A 22035-nucleotide genomic window follows, 5' to 3' on the forward strand; every position below is an offset into this window, starting at 1 on the left:
TCGGGCTATGAACAGGGGGGGGATATCGACTTGTGGCCCACTCTGGTTTTAATCTCCTTGTTGTCTTGTTTATTTTACTGTTTAGTATTATCCATTCTATTGTTTTTTTTAAAAATATTTTTGTTGTGTTTTTATTAATAAACCAAAAGCATTTTTTATAATGATTATATTATGGTAAAAGAACCCTTGCGATGCAAATAAATTGTTTGTCTTTTTATATAAGATTGACGTTCCTTTGTTTTGAAGTGTTCCATGAAAAGGAGTGATTTGTGAATGTATAATTTTGGTAGCCTGAATGAGCAGAATGTGTGAATGAATTAGAAAACATCGTATCCAAAAAGGAAAACATGTTCTTTACTTTACAGTTCTTTGGTGCTCTATTTCCTTTTTGAGAAAATTGGGCCCCTCTCTTACCTTGTTTTAAACCACTCTGGTTTCACCACTGGTTCGAGAGGGGTGGGCATTCTCTTGCGAGCTTCACTTCCGTTGGAGATCACCAGGGTGGTCCCAGACGATAGAGGGCGCTATGTGGCTCTGACTGGGAGGTGGGAGGGGCAGTCCCTTTCCTTGATCTCGGTCTATGTTCCCCCGGGCCTCCAGAACTCCACCTTCTCAGACTTGGGTCGTATGTTGCTTGGGCTTCCTGACAGTCTTTTGCTTATGGGTGGGGACTTTAATTCGGTTGTCTCGGGTGACCTGGACCGTCATCCGCCCAGGGCCCTCCCTGCTGCCCAGGCGTGGCTGGGCGGGCTCCTGGAGACCTTCGGTCTGGTGGACTGTTGGAGGTTAATGCATCCGACACAGTGTCAGTACACCTTTCACTCTGGGGCCCATGGGAGTCTCTCCAGACTGGATTATTTCCTTATGCCCGCGGCCCAGGCTACTCGGATTCGAGAGGTCAAACACCTGGCCAGGGGTATTTCTGATCATTCCCCACTGTGGTTGCTTTTTGACACCGGGTCGCGATCCACTAGGCGGATCGCTCCTATTAACCCTTGGTACCTGCGAGACCCCAAGATCCGTGATAGCCTGATTAAGTCGATTGATCAATATTTTTCTGAGAATGAGGGGTCGGTGTTGTCCTCGGTGTCCCTGTGGGAAGCTTTCAAAGCAGTGCTCCGCGGGCATGCCCTGTCCCAGATAGTGGAGGCCAAGAGGGTTAAGAGAGAGGCGGTTGTGACGCTGGAGACTGAAATATCGGGGCTGGAGGCAGCCTTGGAGGCGGGTATCACCCCGGAGGGGCTGCATGCCCTCAGCCTGAAGCAGTTTGAATATAAGTCTCTCGTCACTGATGCTGCCAAGACTATGTATAGGGAGCAGCAGGGTAGGTTGTATGACGCCGGAGACAAGGCGGGTAAGCTGATTGCCTGGTTGGACAAGAAGGAGAGAGTGAATCGTGTGGTCCCGGAGCTTCGGGTGTCGGATGGAGTGTGTGTGACTGAGCCTGGTGAGATTGTTGAGTGTTTTGCTGACCATCTCCGTGCAGTGTACTCCCCGGTGTCTGATAGAGATGAGGACGACTCTCGTCTTCTGCTTCGGGATATTGCCCTGCCCGGCTTATCCGTCGAGGACCGCGAGCTGATGGATGCCCCTTTGTCTGTCGAAGAGATAGCTACTGCGATTCGCTCCCTCCGCTCGGGCAAGGCTATGGGCCCCAACGGTCTGCCGATTGAACTATATAAGTTGCGCCCGGATAAAATCGCGCCTTTCCTCCGTCACATGTTTCAGGAATCGCTCGAGAGGGGCTCCCTTCCCGACGACCAGCGTCTGGCTACTATAGTGGTGATTCCCAAGGAGGGTAAGCCGCGTGACCGCTGTGCCTCCTATAGGTCTATTTCCCTGCTAAATGCCGAACCCAAAATCCTTGCTAAGGTCCTCGCCAATCGCTTGCTGAGCGTTATATGTGACTTGATACATCCGGATCAATGTGGCTTCATCCCACATCGTAATACCGCTCTCAACTTACGGCGTCTGCACGGCGTCCTCGCTAGGGCTGAGTACTTCGCTGAACCGGCCATATTGGTTTCCCTAGACGCCACGATGGCCTTTGATACCATTGAATGGCCATTTCTTTGGGCCGTCTTGGCGAAGTTTGGTTTTGGGGAGGGGTTCCTTAGCTGGGTGAAGCTCCTTTATGCTGGACCAATGGCTCAGGTGGTTGTCAATGGGCGGGTTTCTCGGCCTTTCGCTCTCGGGAGGGGAACTAGGCAGGGGTGCCCGTTGTCCCCGCTGCTCTTTGCTCTCGCCCTGGAACCGCTCGCTGCCTGGCTCCGTTGGGAGCCCTCGATTAGAGGGCTCCGGTGGGCCCCGGGCTTCGAGGATCGGGTTTCATTGTACGCGGATGATATTCTTTTGTATCTCACCTCACCACGGAAGTCGCTCAATGTTCTCTTTGATGTCCTTACTTCCTTCGGGAAAAACTCGGGTCTGATAATCAACTGGTCCAAATCTTGTGTGTATCCTATCTCTGGTGGTCTTCCTCTCTTGCCGCCTCTGCTTCCGCTCCAAATATCTCAGTCCGGCTTTAAATACCTGGGGGTGTACGTTTCGTTGGATCCGGCGGTCCGCTATGAACAGAATCTCCTGTCTCCACTCCGGCGTTTGAGGGCAGATACGGCTCGGTGGTGTAAGCTGCCCTTGTCTCCGCTTGGTCGCGCGGCGCTGTTTAAAATGATGTCCCTTCCCAGATTCCTTTATGCACTCCAGAACTCCTTCGATGTCATTCCTGCGGCCTACTTTAGGGAGGTGGAGAGTTTGCAGAGGAGACTGGTTTGGGACGGGCGATCGCGTATCGCTTTGGCCAAGCTGACTCTTTCCTGGTATGACGGGGGCATCGCGCTTCCTGATATTAGACGGTACTATTGGGCCTCCCAGCTGTCTGCCATTAATCATGCTACGTACGCTCCTGGTTCGAACCCGGCATATGAGATGGATAAATTCCTGCTCCCCGGCGGTAACTATAACAGAGCGCTTTACTCGCGGTCTGCTGGGAGGGCCCTTACGGGCCCTACCAGGATTGCGGTCAGTGTATGGAAGGCGGCTAACGTTGCGATGGGCTGGAGTGAGCGTTTAACGTGCGCCACTCCTCTATTCGACTCAGACCGCTTGGGAAGCCTCTGGACAACGAAAGGCTTCGAGCGCTGGGATACGATCGGCATCAGCAGAGTGGGGGACCTGTGGGTATAAGGTGCGGTTAAATCCTTCGCGGCGCTTCAGCACGAGTATGAGCTTAGTGACAGAGAGTTCTTCCGTTATACACAGGTTCGGCACGCCCTGCTTTCGGTCTTTGGGGAGGGGACCACGGTCCCTTCTTCTTCGCCTCTCGAGGACCGCATACTCGATGGTCACGTCCTCGACAGTACTATCTCCCTGATTTACAAAAAACTGATAAACAATCGGGCTGACCTCTTGGTGCGTCTTCGGGAGGCATGGACGGGAGATGGGGTGGAGCTGGACGATGAGGACTGGCAGACTGCACTGTCATCCCCTAAGGAGGTGGCCATCCCGGCCCGTCTCCGCCTGGTCCAGCTTAAGATTCTCCATCGTGTATATGTGACGGGCCCCCGCCTGGTCTCGATGGGGTTTTCAGACGACGGACTCTGTAAGCGTGGCTGCGGGCTCAGTGCTACCTTTCTCCATATCCTATGGGAATGCCGCGAGGTGGCGGAATACTGGCGCCGGGTGCATGATATTATGAGACGAGTCACCGGGGTCGCTCTGCTGCCGGAGGTGCGTCGTTGTGTGCTGAATGTATGGGAGCCCAATGACTGCAATGCGGCTCAGGCTCGGTGGGCGGCCTTGGGGAACATGATTGCAAAGAGAGATATTGCACAGCTTTGGGGTTCCCAGCGGCCTCCCACCGTGTCCGTCTGGAAGGAGAACATGGACTGGTGCATGTTCAGGGAGAAAACGGTGTATGTGGCTCGTGGTAAACCGGGGGCTTGGGGTAGAATTTGGGGGCAGTGGAACGCGTATCGTGGGTCTATCTGTGCTCCCCCTTTGGTGGATACGTCCGGGGTTGCCTCGTTCCCCTGATCCTTGAGGGTTCCTTGTGTATCTCGTACTTTGGAGTACAGATTTGGTTCTCTCGTGGCCCCCCCCCTCCCTCTCAGGTCTTCTTTTTTTTGACCGCCCTCGGGTGGTTGGGTGTTGACTCCCCCGGCTGGTGTTCGCCGCCCTCCATAAGTCGTTTCGCCTTGTTTGTTGTATTTTTGTATTTTTCTTTTGTGTTGTTATTTATACTAAAAGTGTGTATTCTGATTTCCCTTATGTGCAGTCTGATCTACTGTGATAGTGCGGAGCCCCTGTGGGCCAGTCATTGTTTTCTGATATGCTGGAACACTTCGACTACTAGCGGCCGGCCCTGGTGGTTGTAGGCCCGTGTTTGTAACCCTTTTTATGCACAATAAAATCTTTCCAAAAAAAAAAAAAAACAATCCACCATTAAAGGCCTATTGGCTTTAACTTTTCACAAAAACAGATCTATGGCACCAGATATGACTTTTCCAAATGAACCTTATAGACTACATCATTAGCATGTCAGACTAAAAACTTCAGGGCTACTGAACGGAGTAAAAGTTTGGCACTACACAACTACCAGTATACAGTCGCGAAATAAAAAATATGCACAAAATGACATTACTCAGTACAATATTCAAGCCCTCCTAAAATAGCATAACAAGAATTCTCAAAGTACATATCTACCCCAAGGGTTGGTCACAGGGAGTATTCAACACTATAGGCCTGGCCTACTGTGATAATCTCTGGAATTCCATGGTATAATACCAGTCTACCGTCATTAACCCTGTATAGTGGCAATGTAACTTTTCAAGCCTTTTGGATTTCTTGTATGATTTTTCACAATAAATAACTCAGTCCTAAAGTCTTTTGTCATACATTTTCATAATATACAGATGGATTCCTATGGCACCTGACATAACTTTCCCAAATAAATCAACGAGGCATATAAACTTAATTACTGGTTGGCTAGACAGCATCGACAATTCAGGCCTACTAATTTGAAAATAAGCTCTCACAAGGCAGCCATCAGGCGAACAGTCAGCAAAATTAAAATGGCAAAACAATATACAATTGTTTTTAAGGAGCCCTAACAAAGTTAATCAGCGTGCAGAACTTCTACCCTAAGCGTTTATTTGTGGTATAACCATCACCAAAACTGTTGCTTGCCAAGTTGATATGAGAGTACATTTTACAAAATACCTGTATACAGCCTTAGACATTGTATTGCATTTAACAAATGCATTTGACATTAGGTCAGTCCTACTACCTTTGTTGTAATTTTTCATAAGAAACAGACTTTATCTGTGGCATAACTTTTCCCTATGAACTAATCAAGCCTATATTCTTCATCAATCGTTTGTCTCAATAACAAACTGAAGCTTCTGTTTTGCAAATAAACTGCCAACAATCAGTCACAGAGTCATAAAATTAGAAACATATACAAAATTACAGTTAATAAAACAATACACAATGCGTCTGCAAAGGGTCGAGCAAGGATTATAATATTGCACAAATCGACAACTTCCAACTGTCGGTCAGAGTTAAGGATAATCAAAACTAAACCCCTTGCCTACTGTGGTAACCTGTGAGATTCTAGGCAACAAAATATCTGCCTACAGTTTTTAATAAAGTGTAATGACAATCCACCTTTAAAGGCCTATAGGCTTTAACAACGCTTTTCACAATATATCAGTGAGGATCAATGCCTTTCTCATAACTTTTCATTATAAACATATCGGATCTATGACATCCGGCGTAAATTTCCCAATAAAATAATTCAATTTATAACCTTTATCATTAGCCTTTCAACAAAATCAACTCAAGTCTACTGAACGTTGTGTACACTTTCTCACAATGCATCCCACCGGCATACAGTCAGAAACAAAAATATATATATTATATATACATACACACAAATTACATTTGGCAAAACAATAGTCAACCTCTTTTGCTGGGGTTAAGATGGTTATCAAAGTGCACATCTTGTACCTGCGGAGGGTAAACCCAATACCAAAACCTGTGCCCGCCGCTACAGCTGGAAAGATCCAAGTAACGCAATACCTGTCTTCAGACTTTAACAAAGTGTATTAACAATGCACCCATAAAGGCCTACAGGCTTTAACATAGCATTTTTACAAGAAATAAGTCAGGTCTATTTCGCTTGTCAAATTTTCATGAATAAATAATTAGACTTTTGGTATGCTACATTATTTTCTCCAATGATCCAACCCGGCTATAGCCTTTATCAATAGACTGTCAACGTAACCAACTAAGGCCTAATACACTCTGCATATGCATTACCACAAGAGAACTCCGTATATACTAATACAATTAAAAATAGGTACCAAGCCACAGTGGGCAAAACAAATACACATTCCTTCCTAAAACAGCTTTTATTTATTAATAGATGTAAACCGTCTTCCAGAGTTGGGAAAAAAGTGGTTGGAGGGAAAATGAACTTGCTAACACTCAGATTTTCGCATGAGCAAATCTACACATGCTAAATGCAGTTCACAAACATTTTCCAGGAGTACTATTTCTTGTCCTACTTCTGTAAATTCTTGGGAATTCACGAAAGCTGTATAGCTGTACTTAATGCAAGGACATGTACCATGGGTGCACTTTTGAGACTTTCTTTAATAAAATTGGGCACTTTATTTGGTCTGGCATGGAGTGTCCTTTTGTGTTTATTAAATCAATATCTCTCTCTCTCTCTCTACTTAACTGAGAGTGAAAGCATTCTGCTCTTTCACACAGAGCATATCGGCACACAAAATAGTTTTTGTTTAGTGCCAGTAACTACTGTGGCAGTGTATGCTTTTTGAGACCAAAAAACATTTTTCTTTTTACCAATGTTTGTTATGATGGTGAGGGTCTCGCAGCTCCCACACCAATAGGGTTTTACAAAAACCGTGCCAAAACAAGTCACGCATTTACAAAACTAAAAAGCTGGCCACCAATTTCAGACCTGCTGGTTTTGCCAATGCTTGTTTATTTGTTTCCCATAATCTTAGTGAAACTGGTTACACTGATTTTCCATTCTGAATATTTTTGGGAAATACTACCATGCATCAACACATGTTACTAAATGATGCTGCAAAGAAATGGTACCTGGAATTTTATAGCAGTTTAGCTAAATGTTTATTTCTGCTTTTATTTTTTTATGAACATTTTATTTTGAAAGCAAAGAATCATCAATCTTGCTTTCAAGCTTCTGCAAATATTTGAATCCAATCAGAGAGCATTCCGGAGGCATTATACATAGCCTCATATTGCTAAACTCTGAAAACGTATGTACACATTTTTATATTGGAACCACTCTTAGTAGTGCAGTTGGAGCTTACAACATTTACTTTGAGTGCTCAACCTAATAATAAATGTTTTCAATCAATAAACCATAAATACAAGTTTGAACAGTATTAACATATGGGCAAAAATATTACCTTAACTGCAGACAGTGCCCTTCCCTGATCCATTATTTGGTGCTGAAAACTGGCACCCAAAGGGTTTGGGCTGTAGGGGGTTGGGCTCCTTGTCCAAGGACAAAATACACATGAAAATGTGTTGCCCTTGACCCCAAACAATATGTCCTGGGTGTTGAACTATAGGAATTCCACATCCCTGATTTTATGTCTGTCTTTGATCTTTATTACACACCAGCAAAGATAGCTAAATGGGTGGTGGGGGGATGGGGGGGGGCGACGAGGGGGGTGAAATGTAACAGATGTGGCTTGCAGGTGGCGGATACCATACATATGTTCTACTCTTGTCCTAAAATGGTTATTTTTCTGCAGGATATCGAAGTCTTCTTGACTACGGTTTTGGGGGCTTCGGTATCCATTACACCAACTCTTCTTACCTTAGGAGTGGAAAATAACACAGAGGCAAGCAAAAGGGCGAGGTCAGAGATAGGATTTGTGTTTATTGCAATGGCCATCGCCCCCTTATGTATTACCTCCCAAAGGCTAAGCAGTGACTGTAGGAAAGCGGTTCTGTATATACTGTTCCCAAATAGGTACATTGTGTACAGAGTCCACAGCCTCCAGAGGTTTGGCAGAGGCTAAAGTTAGATATAACCTTACTCTCTAAAGTGGTAGCTTGTTCGAGCAATAAGGCAGTATCAGAGGACAGTGTAAACCATTTGTTGTACTCACTCAGTCAGCAAATGGTCTCACACACTCAAGAACTGAACTCTAGGCCAATGGTTTGTATATAAAAATATATGGTTGTTTTATTTTAGAACCAACAATAGGAATCAAAATATACTTTCTCAGAATGAGATGCTTTAGTTAAATACTTTGCAAAAGGCAATTGACTTGGAATGCAATAGTTACAGTTTGTTGCAATAGGCAACACAATTTCAAACACAATAATACATTGAGCTCAATGGGAATTTTAAGTTATATGCAATTGATTACTTTCAGGATTACTTTTCTAACTCCAGGACTATATCCTAGATTCAGTCCTGGGACAGTTCTTGGAAACAAGTGAGTAAATACGTTTTAGTTACTGTTGTGATTTTTAAGCAATATTTTGCTATTTTAAAAGTTGACACGGAAACTTTTTCTAATCAAATTACCAATGTTATCCTATGGGAGGAAATTCACTTAGCAGGTAAGTGGGGTTATGGTTACTTTTTCTAGGTCAGTGTTGGATCCTGGATCCAGCACTAGGGTACCACCAGTAAGCAGTTGAGAAATAGCGTTTAAGTTATATAGGTGATTTTAACGAATATTTATACGTTTGCAAAATCGACAGAAGAAATTTCACAGGAAAAAAAGACAAAGGTTTCCTATGGAAGAAAATTGTGTGCCATGTCGACTCTCTGTTTTGTACTGTACCCAGACACTCAGCCTGCAAGGGCAGTGTGTTTGTGTTAAGGTACAGGGCCTCTGCAGCCCTTAGTGGCCTTCCCTGGTCACAAGGCCCTGGGTACCTAGGGTACCATTTGCCAGGGGCTGACATGTGGCCAGGGTTTGCCAATTTGGGTTTTAGGTTTCAGCATAATTTTTAGGGAAGGAACATAGGCCCTGGGCACCTGATTGGCAGGAGTCCAGAGCACACTCAGTCAAAGTACATTCAGCAATTCAGCAAAAAGTGGGGGCATACCATGCGAGAAAGATGGCACTTTCTCACAGTGACCATCCAATGTTTTCCAGCTGGTGCTCAAGGATGCTGGCTACCTACAACACAGAATACTCATTATATAAGTTAAGAGGACAAAGGAAAAAAGTGTTGGGGCAGGGAATCTGGGCTACTATTGCAGGACTGGTGAATCAATAGACAGGTAGGGATAATGGAATTCTGTCTTTACTCTGTATTGCCTTTTGATTGTAATTATCAGTAAATCAATGGACTGGATATCAGAGTAATGTATTTATTTTAGGGGCACTGTCCTTTTCTTTGTGTAAGCTATACAGGAAGGGGAGATATGCGCTGCTACTCCTTGTATATACGGAATTAATTGTATGATTTTAATTGACAGCGCAAGACCTCAAGTTGGGGGTTCTGAAAGCTGACCACACGCTTGTGCGTGTGGTTTTGCTTTCGCCGGCTGCAATTGGCTTTAGCGTGTTTTTAAAAAAAAATAAGGCACGCAATTGGGCAAAAGGCGGGCGTATGTACCGCCTTTGCTCCGCCCAGTCCCATCGGTGTCTTATACGCGCAGCAGCATGCGTTTACCTCGCTGCCGCGCTCCCTTGCCCCCGCTCCTCTTTGGTGCTAATACACGCCCACCTGCGCCCCTCGCTCAACCTCCGCCTCCCTGTCTCACGCTCCACCCACCCGTCCACCAGCTGCAGTTAAAGCTCCTTTTTAATGCGCAGTTTCAGCAATAAACGTTCTAGGACCATTCACTTGCAAATGCACTTCCTTTCATCTCTGCGTTCTCGCCTGGATTTGAGGTTCTCAATCAGACTCGCACGGAAATACATTGAGTATTGTATTATATTTTATGTAGCGCTTCTCATACCCCTTGCAAGCCTTAAAGCACTGTATTTTATTAAGGCCAAGCACTGTATTTTATTAAGGCCTGGTTCCCTATGCAAGACTAACTTATCTTGTGAGTTGCCACATAATGGGCGCGGACCTAAGCGTAGGAGTAAACTGGAAGAAACAGTGGATGAACGCAGATTGGAGTAAGTACCAGGGACGTTTGACTTCTGAACGCAATAAACCTCGAAGGATCTGCATTTATTTTTGAGATGCAGCTTTAACTATAGCCTCTCCATCAGGTCTGTCTTTCTCAGTGGCATCTAACATGTTTTTTTTCCTCCAGGAGTTTTATATAGCGTGAACTCGACCCCAAGAAGGTATCAGTGTGCTTTACATAAGCACCAGTTGCGTTACAGACAGCCATCATTTTGTTAGGCAGGGGAGATTAAGTGATTTGCCCAGAATCACAGGATGCTGAGTGTCCCTGCCGGGACTCAAAGCCGGTTCCCCACCTTCGAGGTGGACCGCTCTAGCTATTAGGCTACACAGGATGACATATTTACATGGGCCAGCCCACAGGCATAGGACTCGCTAATCTCCATGAGACAGCTCACCTTGTGGTGTAACAACACAACGCGCAGTCCCAGCTTGTATTAAGGGCTAGTGAAAGGTGGCCTCAGAAGAGACAATGGCCGGGTCTGGTAAGTGCCCAGCACGAATTATTCTCCTGTTGATCTTCACGTTCCGCCTGGAGGTAGTGCGGCCCCCGGCCTGGTGAAGTTCTTTGTCCCAGGGTACAGTGCTGCCTCTCAACACTCCTGTTTGCACCCGGCAGCAGTTCCCAACCATGGTGCGTACTTCCAAGGACTTGGAACTTTCCTTACCTCCAACTTTAGTGACAAGCACAGCAGCTGAAGTCCCCGGCCAAGCTCCTCCCTTTACTGGCAAGTAGGCCACGCCCTCTCAATGAGTGTACACAAAAGCAATTTCCTACATTGGTGACAGGCAGTGACGGCAGACCACGAAAAAAGAAGGCACTTCTTTTGCCGCTGCTAGGAAGGTGCCCTGGAAAGGGCCTGTCAGTTCAGTCGTGCACACCCACACCTCAAACTACACCTTCATCTCTTTACACCTTTTCCCTCTAATCTGGGTCGGACTGGGACAGAAAATAGATCCGGGCACCAAGTTAAGTGTGGCCACCATTAGCGAATGAAATAGCTAAACAAGCATTGGCATAGCCAATAGGTCTTGTTTCCTTTTGCTTTTAGCACTTCATTTGAGTTAGTGTGTTTTTTTGCTCTCTCTAGTGTGTGAGGGATAGCTATTAAACACCACTGCCCTCCTGGTGACTCATTCCCAGTACCTGGACCTCATGGTATGAGCCAGGGGCCCCTGGGCCCTCTTCAGTAACCTGCCGGGGCACACAGCCCCCTGCACCCTTCATCCCCCACGGCGCACCCCGTATTCAGCCTGGGATTCCGCTCACTATTCCCAAATAAAGTGCGCTCCATGTGTGATCCTTGTGTCTTTGCGTTGGTGATATTTACCAGACAATGGCAGGCACTTCTTTGAAGTGAAATAGGTCTTGCATTCACAAGAGTTTGAGCTAGTGCCATTGTAAATGACAATAGCTTAAACTCTCGTAATTGCGAGACCTATTGCATTGCAAATGCTTGTTATTACAAGTATAAGCCACAAAGTTAAAAATAAAATACGCCACAGCCTAAACATGGCAGTCTAAAACATTCACCAATGTGGCTGTTTTATTAGGGACTATTTATTTTTTTGTTTCAAAGCTTTTCAGTAGTGCCGTGCATTTTATCATTATTTAGTAGGAAACCAGATTAAATCATTAGCCAATAACTCAAATCGAGAGAGGAGAAAGAGAGAAAATGAATTGGCAAAAGTCAATAGGCTTCGCCTTTATGATCTATTCCCTTTGCCACTGGTTGCTAGCCATGCTAAAAGTAAAACTTTTTTGTTTTTAAAATCTTTATTAACAACAACTCAGTCAATATATTCATCCGGAGATAGTTACATCGCATCACGGTATACAGTACAAGCAAATGAACACAGATAAATGTACTGTTTCAGCGCAATCTCTACCTATTCTGTTTCTCTCCCACCCTGCTCTTAGGCCTCTGTAGATCTGCCAGGCCCCCCCATATCTTTTCCCACTTCTTCGGACACCCCCTGCTTTTATATATTGTCTGCTCCGCCTGTCAATACCAGTCTAGATTGGCTTTCCATTATTTTATTGTTAGTAGCTCTATCACTCCCCATTTCCTCGCTACATTCCACTTAGCTACCCATAGCGCTAGTGTCACCCATTGTCTTGTGTGTCTAGGCCAGTCTTCCTCTCCGGCTATCATAAGCAGCGCCCATTTCCGTGATAGGTGAACCGCCCCTCCTATAACCGCTGCTAGGACCTTCCTGATTTTCTTCCAGAATATTTGCAATTTTGGGCAATCCCAGCTAAGATTTTAGAATGTGGCCTCGATTCCACGCCCCTCTGACATTTTGCTTCAACACATCTCATCATACGGTGCAATGCTGTCCTAGGGTAATACACTCAGTGTAACACCTTTAACTGTATTAATCTAAATCTTGCCCTGATCGCCACCTTCCTGGGGCATTGTAACGCATCTGTCCATTATTTGTCCTCAAGCTGGCCCAAGTCTGCCTCCCAGGCTGCCCTCTGCGAAGTCAGTGTCTCAGGAGCATTATTGATAAATGTTTTATATATCAGGGAGATGGACTTTTCAGTCAATGACTCGGTCAGTATTCTGTCCTCTAGAGGCGAAGATTTTGCCAGCGCTTCCCCCTCCCTGATGTGGGTACATATGGCATGACCTAGCAGGAGGCATCTTAGCCACTCCCTGTTATTCATGTCGTACTCAGTTTGCAAGGTAGCAAATGTAATGTATGCTTTGCCCCTCCATACGTCCCCAAGAGTTTCTATGCCTATGCCCAGGAGCACGCATTTTGCAAAACCCTTCAATTTGCTCGCTGATTTCAGCCCATCACCCGCCCAGAGTGGGGTCACCCACGTCAGCTTCTTTTCCCATCCTAGAAACTTTGTTGCCGTCCACCATACCAATGCTACTGTCAGAGTGTGATACGGTGTGGTGCTTGCCCAATGTGTGGCGTAGAGTAGTGACGTGGGACCTCCCTTACCCATGGCGAGTCTATCGACTCTGTAGGCCGGTTCTGATCATTCTGCAAACATCCATCCGTTCACCGTCACCAGTTGGGCCGCCCAATAGTAGCTACCGACATCCTGTATTGCCAGTCCCCCTCATAGACCCCCCCTTTGTAGTTTACGAAGCGCAATTCGGGGTGCCCACCCATTCCACAACAGCGTGCTCAATTCAGCTTCCACCCTTTGGAAGTTTGATTGGGACACTTCATAGGGGGTATTCTGTAACGCGTATAACAGCCACAGGAGACTCATCATTTTAACATCCATTATTAATCTAACTAGTTTTGCGCCGAGATTACGACGATAGAATTCCTGTATGTTCCCTAAATTCCTAAAAATTTAAACTCTTCCATCTCTACCAGGACTACACATCTTGATGTTAATTCTGGGGCACCCCCTGCCAGAGGGAAGAGCAGTGATTTATACCAATTAATTTGGTATCCTGAATATTCCCCATAAATCCTAATTATCTGTAATATCCTGTCAACCGATTGACGAGGCCTCCTAACGTACATTAGGACATAGTCAGCGTATAAGGAAATGCATTCCTCCCTTTCCTACCCAATCGGTATTCCCCATATCAAGGGGTCTTGGCGTATCCATGCTGCCAGGGGTTCCAAAGCTTAAGGCAAATAACAGGGGAGACAAGGGGCACCCCTGTCTCGTGCCTTTCTGAAGCAAAAACACTCTCGACACTGTGGCATTGTCTCGAACCCTAGCCAGCGAGTGTTAATAAAGTAGTCTCACCCATCCTATAAAAGCCGGTCCCACTCCCAGTTTCTGCAATACTGCGAAAAGATAGGTCCAGTTCACACTATTGAAGGCCATTTTGGCGTCTAGGGAGAGGAGCGCAGTCTGGTCATCCGATGCCATCAACATAAGTCCTTTAGAGGATCATGCTTGAGGTGAATGAACTTGAAAGAGTTGCAGAATTGAACTATCTTGGGATTAGGGTTACTTACAATATGCTCTGGTACTCCCAGGTTAGAAAAACAGCATGAATTTATGTCATGCGTCTGGGCTACTGAGATTGTACTGCGCATCCAAAGCTATACAGATTTCACCTGCACCAAAAGTGTACAGTGTGAAGGCTGAAGGCAGGGCCCTTTATGGAGCAGAGCTGTGGGGAAGGGCAGGGTTGACTTGTTTGGAAAAAGTTGGGAATAACTTTTTGAGATCTTTGATTGGGTTTCCAAAGAGTACTGCCCTGTTACCCTTGCGTTGGGACCTGGGTATAAAACAAATTGCTTACAGAGTTTGTTCTGGAGGAGACTCACTAGTGGAGTACTACCTCGCTTTGAATGAAACAGTGGAGTTAGATAAGAACCATACGATTCACTTTATACGATCTATCAGTGATACATTGGTCCTCCCAAATTGGCTTGGAGGAATGTTGGAAAGACTATGATTGCCCCCCGAAGGTACCACTTAAGGAAGTCTTTTAGGCACATAAATGGGCATTAGAGGTGAAAAGTGGTAGGTAAGGAGCTTTAACTGACGTCTTTCTAGATATAAAATCACATTGTATGTGTGAACCTTTTCTAAATTACATCTTGGCTCCTCTAGCTAGACAACTGTACATTAGATTTCGACATGGCACACTTCCACTAGTCTTTCTGTGCAAAATGAAAATCTAAATTGGATCAGAGTACTGCTTGTCCGATATGCCAGTATCCTAACGAGAATCTGCAACATTTTTTCTTTTTTTTGCCCTGGATATGCTAAGTATAGGTCGAGTTAGATTTTGCCCATTTGTAGCATCTGGGGGCTACGCAGTGTGTAGTAGCATTGAGGCTCCTGTTAGAAGAGACTAAGGAATCCATTGTCTGCGCATTCTCGAAGTATCTCCATTGAAGCTGGAGTATTAGAGCTAATGCAAAAAGGCAACTCACCATAGATTCTAGAGAGCTCCCTGGAATTAATGCCAGAATCAAATTAAAAGATGGAACTGTAGGTGGTTAATGTTTTGATGCTACCATTAATGCCCTTTTTCTTTTGGAATCTATGGGGGTTGGAGCAGCTGAAGGCCCCTTTTGTTGTTTGTTTTTAAAACGTATTTTCAATGTATTGGATGGCATAAAGAAATATCTTTAACTTTAGGAATCTATCATATGGAATTGCGTACTATGTATTGTTTTTATTTGCACATTTTCTGAATGGCTTTATACTTGGTGTTTTTATACCTATTATATTTTTACTGTTGTATTTCTTTGATGTATTTTTATGGTTTAAATACCGAATAAAGTTACCTGAATATCATTTATGGAAGAAAAAAAACAAACAAACCCACATGGTAAAGAGGCAATGATCCTTAGGAGGGACAAACACATGACTGATATGCTGGGACACGAATAAGAAAGCAAATAAGAGTGACAAGCATAGAAAACCAATGATAAGCAATGAGGGGGCTCCAAGCCCCTCAAACAGGGGTGTGGAATTTCATAAAATATCTACTTGTCCATGGGGCAGGTTACTTCATAAATCTACTTGTCCTGTAACAAAATTTACTTTCCCGTTTGGAGCCATGTAGTGCAGCGACAAATTACGGCCGCAATCTCATTATATAAGAGCTCTGATATAGCCTCACTGATTATGCCAGGGCTTAAACTATAGTAGTGTTTGAATACTTGCAATCACCTTATGTTGCCACGTTTCCGCAGATCAACATACTGGGGCTGAAGGTAGTGGTAAGCAATAGTTCCAGGGTTTGAATGCTCTTTAAAGTCTGTGCAAACCTACTTACACATTTTAAGGGTTTTCAACAACTCTTCTCTAATCTTTTCCCATACTGAGAAATGTTGGAAAATTACTCCTGACAATGACAGACGTAAACCTTCTTCCAGAGTTGGGAAAAAAGTGGCTGGAGGGAAAATGAACTTGCAAACACTCAGATTTTCGAATGAGCAAATCTACACATGCAGATTTGCTCATACTAAAATGCAGTTTACAAACATTTTCTAGGAGTACTATTTCTTGTCCTACTTCTGTAAATTCTTGGGAATTCATGAAAGCTGTATAGCTGTACTTAATGCAAGGACATGTACCATGGGGGCACTTTTGAGACTTTCTTTAATAAAATTCGGCACTTTATTTGGTCTGGCGTGGAGTGTCCTTTTGTGTTTAATAAAACTCTCTCTCTCTCTCTCTCTCTGTATTGGCTGACTTAACTGTGAGTGAAAGCATTCTGCTCTTTCACACGGAGCATATCGGCACACAAAATCGTTTTTGTTTAGTGCCAGTAACTACTGTGGCAGTGTATGTTGTTTGAGACCAAAAAACATTTTTTGTTTTTGCCAATGTTTGTTAGAATGGTGAGGGTCTGGCAGCTCCCACACCAATAGGGTTTTACAAAAAACGTGCCAAAACAAGTCACACATTGACAAAACTAAAAAGCTGGCCACCAATTTTAGACCTGCTGGTTTTGCCAATGCTTGTTTATTTGCTTCCCATAATTTTAGTGAAACTGGTTACACTGATTTTCCATTCTGAATATTTTTGGGAAATACTAGCATGCATCAACACATGTTACTAAATGAAGCTGCAAAGAAATGGTACCTGGAATTTTATAGCAGTTTAGCTAAATGTTTTTTTCTGCTTTTATTTTTTTATGAACAGTTTATTTTTAAAGCAAAGAATCATCAATCTTGCTTTCAATCTTCTGCAAATATTTTAATCAAATCAGGGAGCATTCCGGAAGCATTATACATAGCCCCATATTGCTAAATTCTGAAAACGTGTGTACACATTTTAATATTGGAACCACTCTCAGTAGTGCAGTCGGAGCTTACAACATTTACTTAGAATGCTCAACCTAATAATAAATGCTTTCAATTAATAAACCATAAATACAAGTTTGAACAGCATTAACATATGGACAAAAATATTACCTTAACTGCAGACAGTGCCCTTCCCTGATCCATAATTTGGTGCTGCAAACTGGCAACCAAAGGGTTTGGGCCGTAGGGGGCTGGGCTCCTTGTCCAAGGACAAAATACATGAACACGTGTTGCCCTTGACCCCAAACAATATGTCCTGGTTGTCGAGCTATAGGAATTCTACTTCCCTGCCTCGATGTTTATAGTAAGCCACAATATGCCTTGCAACAAATAATGTATGCACTGTCTAAGACTACTTAAAAAACACACTGAACTAATGTTGCAATTGAAGATAAAATAATTATTTATAGGATGATATGAAAGGCTTTCTGCAGTCACTCAAAGTGAAGAGAGCCAATGAGTAAATTGGGCTGACGCTATTGTACGCAAGTAAAATAGGAGTGACAATTTAACAGACCAATATATGAAGCCCATAGATCAAAAGTCCCTCTAAGTATCCATGTTTTGGGGTATAAAAAATAGCCTGGCAAGACACCTAATGCGGTCTGAAAGACCAGACTTAAAAAAAAACTAAAATCACACATGTCAGAAAGCTATGTACTACCTTCAAATGTATCCACGGACAGAAAGTCACAACATTCGCCAGGGAAGGGCCCTTTGATCAAGAAAGTACCTTGTTGTTGCTCCTGCGACAGGTACATAAGAGGATGCAAAAATAGAGACCGGAGGTATTACATCTCTGGCCCAAAGTTGTGGAACTTTCTTCATGGATATCGTAGGAAACTTCCCATCATTACTGTTTTGAAAGGCTATGAAACCCTTTCTAACTGCTTGATTCTGTGTTTTAGTTTACTATCTAATGTACTTTTTTGGGCATACATTAGTTAAAGGCAAAATCGGTATGCCATCAGACATGGTATCAATTTATTTCAAATAAATAATAAGGACATGCTAAGAACCTATTTACTTGTCGCTGTTATTTTCTTAAGTGTGTTCTTTGGACAGACTTCAAACAGCCATCACAAGTGAATAAATCATATGACCATTGACAGACTCGTTGAAGGTACTAGAGCCATGGTCTTTCAACAATTAGCAAGATAGGCCAAGCCTTTTAGTCTACAAACAAAAGGGTGTGTGGGGGTGGGGTGGTGTGGTGTGATGCGTGTGTGTCTGTCCATCCATTACACTCTTACATTTTTCTGTGATTCATTAGTCTCTTGAATGAATTATCCTTTTAGAACAGGATCAAGATTTTTTCCAGGATTATATATTTTACTACTTCAATGCAGGAAGGCGTCCATCACAAAAGTTAACCATTCTCTGGCCTAGATTTATTAGTCATTGGGTCAATAATACTCAACTATGCCATGCCTCATTATTGAACTGCTCAGGACATTTGCTTTAACTGAGAAACGTATACTCTTTACTAAACGTACTGTACCTTGCATCAATGGTCAACTGATAATGTTCACAGTTGGAGTGTTTAAACAGAGGTATAAATGTGAAGTACGGCGATTAGAGAAAAAACAAAAGGGGCATAATGAGAGATAATACTCGCCGACAAAAACAAGGTAATACATTTAAGCACAAATTATTTTCTGTATATCCACAATTCTATACAGCAATATCAGTAAATGCAATGTGAACGTATGCCACTGCTTGTACCCACAGAATGCCTGTCAATCAATACCATAACTTGTGCCTGCACAGCAGCGCAGACATCAGCAACAGTGATACCAATGTTTATAACAATTCATGCTTGGACAATAATATTGTTGTTGCTAAAGAGACCACTGTCAATGTACATTCAGACTAGAGCAAGTAAAAACTCGTTAATGACAGCACAAACTATATCAACGAACAAAATGACAATTGTATATGTGATGACGATAATGTCGATAAAAACAATTCTAGTGGCTGCAATATTACATTAAAGAGTTCTGATGAACACACATTATTACTATAGGATCCACCTACGGTGACCTCTCGATCAACCCCAAGTCGGGGATTCATGGTCAGGCAGGTCCTGCGACCCATGCCCATGCATGTTGAGTAACAGGTCACAGTTGAACTGTCCCGGAAACCGAAGACAAATGCGCACCCACGGAAAAAACACTGATCGATTGTACAGATAGATAATTGCACCACCAACAAATCCAAGATAATTGGCCCCAATAAAAGCTGTTTGGACAAAGGCCTGCATTCCCCAAAAATACCACAAAGTTAGATACTACATGTAGATAGGCACACTCAACCAATCAGAACACAACAGGCACATCACACGTAGCGATCACACGCTCCTCAAGCCGGATATCTGGACACATACTCACTGGCTCACACTAGCTCTCCCCTAAATCAAGAGCCATATGTGTCCTTATCAAATGGCCGCATTTGTTGATTTACAACTGAGATGCTTCTTTGGAATGTAGAAAATTGTTTTATTGTACCTCATGAACTGTACAAATTGACGGCCAAAACCTTTGTACGTTGAGAAATTCTACGCAGATGCACTCTGTCCTGGCTCTCCCGGTTGCAGCGTTTAATTAAACCAACTTGGTCCTGTTTTGCCAAATGGCTCTTGTCTTTTCGTTTATTTAAGGTAAATTCATATCCGAGCAACAAGCGCACTGGCTTTTAGGCATCCCATTTTCTTCTTTCACCTTCCCTCATTGCCCTAAATTCTTTACCTTTCTTAGCTTTTTGTCCCCCTCCCACCCTATTGCATCTCTCCTTTTCCACCCCCTCCTTGTCCTTGCCATACGTGTTAGGGTCCTGGATAGAGTTATGTTGAAATATGCGGTTGTTTCATGCAGATGTCAAAGCATCACAAGCTTTCCCGCTAGTGTTGCAGGACTTGTACACTAAATTTGAATGATAGAAACTTTATGTTTCAATGCTAAGTGTGGAAAGAGGCTTATTCCTGTTGGGATACAAATAAAGAGGTCATCAAGGGCAAATTCATAGTTAGCTAACCATATGAGGCTGAGATGGTTGGAAACAAAAATGTGAATTCAGCTGCATAGACTAAAAGCCCTGCTAGCTCTATTAAGGGAAATCATGACATTCAGAGGTTAAGTAAAGGCAATTATGGTCAAGAGAACCGAGATGACAATGCTATAACTTAAATGCTAGTGCTATGAAAATAGCAATAAAAGAAGTTTACATCTAGCACGTCAGCAGAGACGGCTTGCACAACTATATAGAAGACTTGTTTTTGGAATTGAGCAAACTTCCCACTGCTTGTGAAGATACAATAAGAACGTGATATTCTCTTTTTCTATCATGGATCCAAGGATCTGACACAGTAAAGATTAATATTCGCCTAAGATCGGTGATATGAGGAATAGAGAAGTGCATTTATGGATGGTCAGGGGTATGTGGTAAGAAACATTAATGATTATCATCTTTATAACCACCCAGAAACTTGTATTTAAAGTTTCAACAGAGATCATTTGGAGGACATCAACTCGTAGGACAGACAAATCACTGATCTGACAGTGCATGGGGTTATCCAAACTAACGATTGAATTCCAGTGGAAGAGGGATCCCTCAACCACCACATTGGCAATATATTAATAAAGAAATGATGGGCTTGTAATAGGCAGGGTGAACATATGACGTCGTAAACAATGCGGAGGCCTGTACTAACCTTCAGGTCTAGGAGCCTATTAGATTGGGTCACTTTTCCCCAGCTTAGAGGGTTGAGCCTGTGATTTTTGGAAATATGGGAAATGTTAAGAAGGGAACTCCGGGTTCTTGAATGAGTATGAAAATGATATTGAATTGTGTTTGCAATGAGCAAAAAACACTGTTTATCACCAGCAACCTAAGGATGTTATGGACTGCCACTTTTGGGGGCGGTAGTGTTGCAGGGAAGGGGGTAAATAGTGGGAAGAGCTGACTCTTTATGAAAACGTCGAAGTTGCTAAATAAATTATGTGCAAGACACTGCATTGGTTGTTTTTCCCCCCCCCAAGGAAGGGCAATTTATTAAAATATACTTTCAAACGGGTAAGTGTTATTTCTGCCTTTCCCCTCTGGAATAATCTCTCGCTTTGTTGACCACAAATGTGGCATATACAATAAGTAGAGAGACTCGGGAATTTCTTGGTAAACAGGTTAACATTTCACCACATACAGTGCATTTATTCTGTTCCGTACAGCAAACCTTATTACAGTGCAAACCCAAGGTATATTAAATTCCCCCTCTTTTTTCCAGCAAATTACACTTTTCGGCAGTTTCAGTGTATTTCGTCAGGTAGATCGGTAAATGGGCTCAGCCCTCACGCTCCAATGCTCTGCCCCCACCTCCACTAGAATCCTTTAGAGTCCCTGCAACGTTAACAGTCTTACCGTGAAGCGCGTCCGTGCCTCAGGCAAGCTGAACAACGGAGGCGACATCGCGGCTTGCTCTCTCTGCCTCCGCTGCAGATGCTCAGGTCTTGTTGCCGCAGCTGCCGGAGCGTGAGTCTCACAGATATGACGTTTCAGCTTTACTTCTGCAGAGTCGTGTATCAGTACCAAGCTACTCTACGATTTGCCTCCTCCCTTTGCTCAACCACTAGAAAAAGAGCTTCACGCGTTCCAGCTCCGTAAGTACTAAAGCGGTGGAAAAACATTGCAGCCATATTGGACTGAAAAGGTCTCTTGGATAAGGAAGCTTAGAATAAAGATCTTCTGCGATTTAGGTGTACATTTTTGTTCTCTTAACTAAACTTAAATGAGTTCTTATTTCTTAAATTACTCCTTTAATATTTTCTTTTATTTTGAAAAATACTTTGTACTTTAACGGAGATATCACGTTTATCTTAAAATATATTAAAAGTCGACACAACACTGACAGGTTATATTTTGAACAAATGACACACACCAAATTGAATTCTGCTTTGTAACTTCCGTTGTGTGTGGGTAATGAGGTTTATCTACTTTCAGAAAGCGATGATGTTCGCATGAAATTATAGTAGGGACCTTTATATTACACTAGTCCGCCTTCTCTTTTCTCGGCTGTTTACATTGAGATCTCACAACACTGAAACGCATAAG

At 43.5% G+C, this 22035-nt stretch overlaps 1 protein-coding gene across 2 annotated transcripts in view; it reads right to left on the reverse strand.

Moving 5' to 3' along the window:
* The window catches only part of THOC1 (THO complex subunit 1), a 387395-nt gene extending 365833 nt beyond the window's left edge, over positions 1-21562 (reverse strand). The window contains exon 1 of one of the 2 annotated variants that reach the window (XM_085605802.1): positions 21346-21562. In XM_085605802.1, coding sequence (XP_085461928.1) covers positions 21346-21393 — 48 coding nt within the window. In that variant the 5' untranslated portion in view covers positions 21394-21562. The remainder of the gene's footprint in view (positions 1-21345) is intronic. The other variant, XM_085605801.1, reaches the window with a different exon arrangement.
* Positions 21563-22035: the final 473 nt, after the last annotated feature.

The sequence above is a fragment of the Triturus cristatus genome, chromosome 5_1 (genome assembly GCF_964204655.1).
Source record: "Triturus cristatus chromosome 5_1, aTriCri1.1, whole genome shotgun sequence".
In the NCBI taxonomy this organism is placed as follows: domain Eukaryota; kingdom Metazoa; phylum Chordata; class Amphibia; order Caudata; family Salamandridae; genus Triturus; species Triturus cristatus.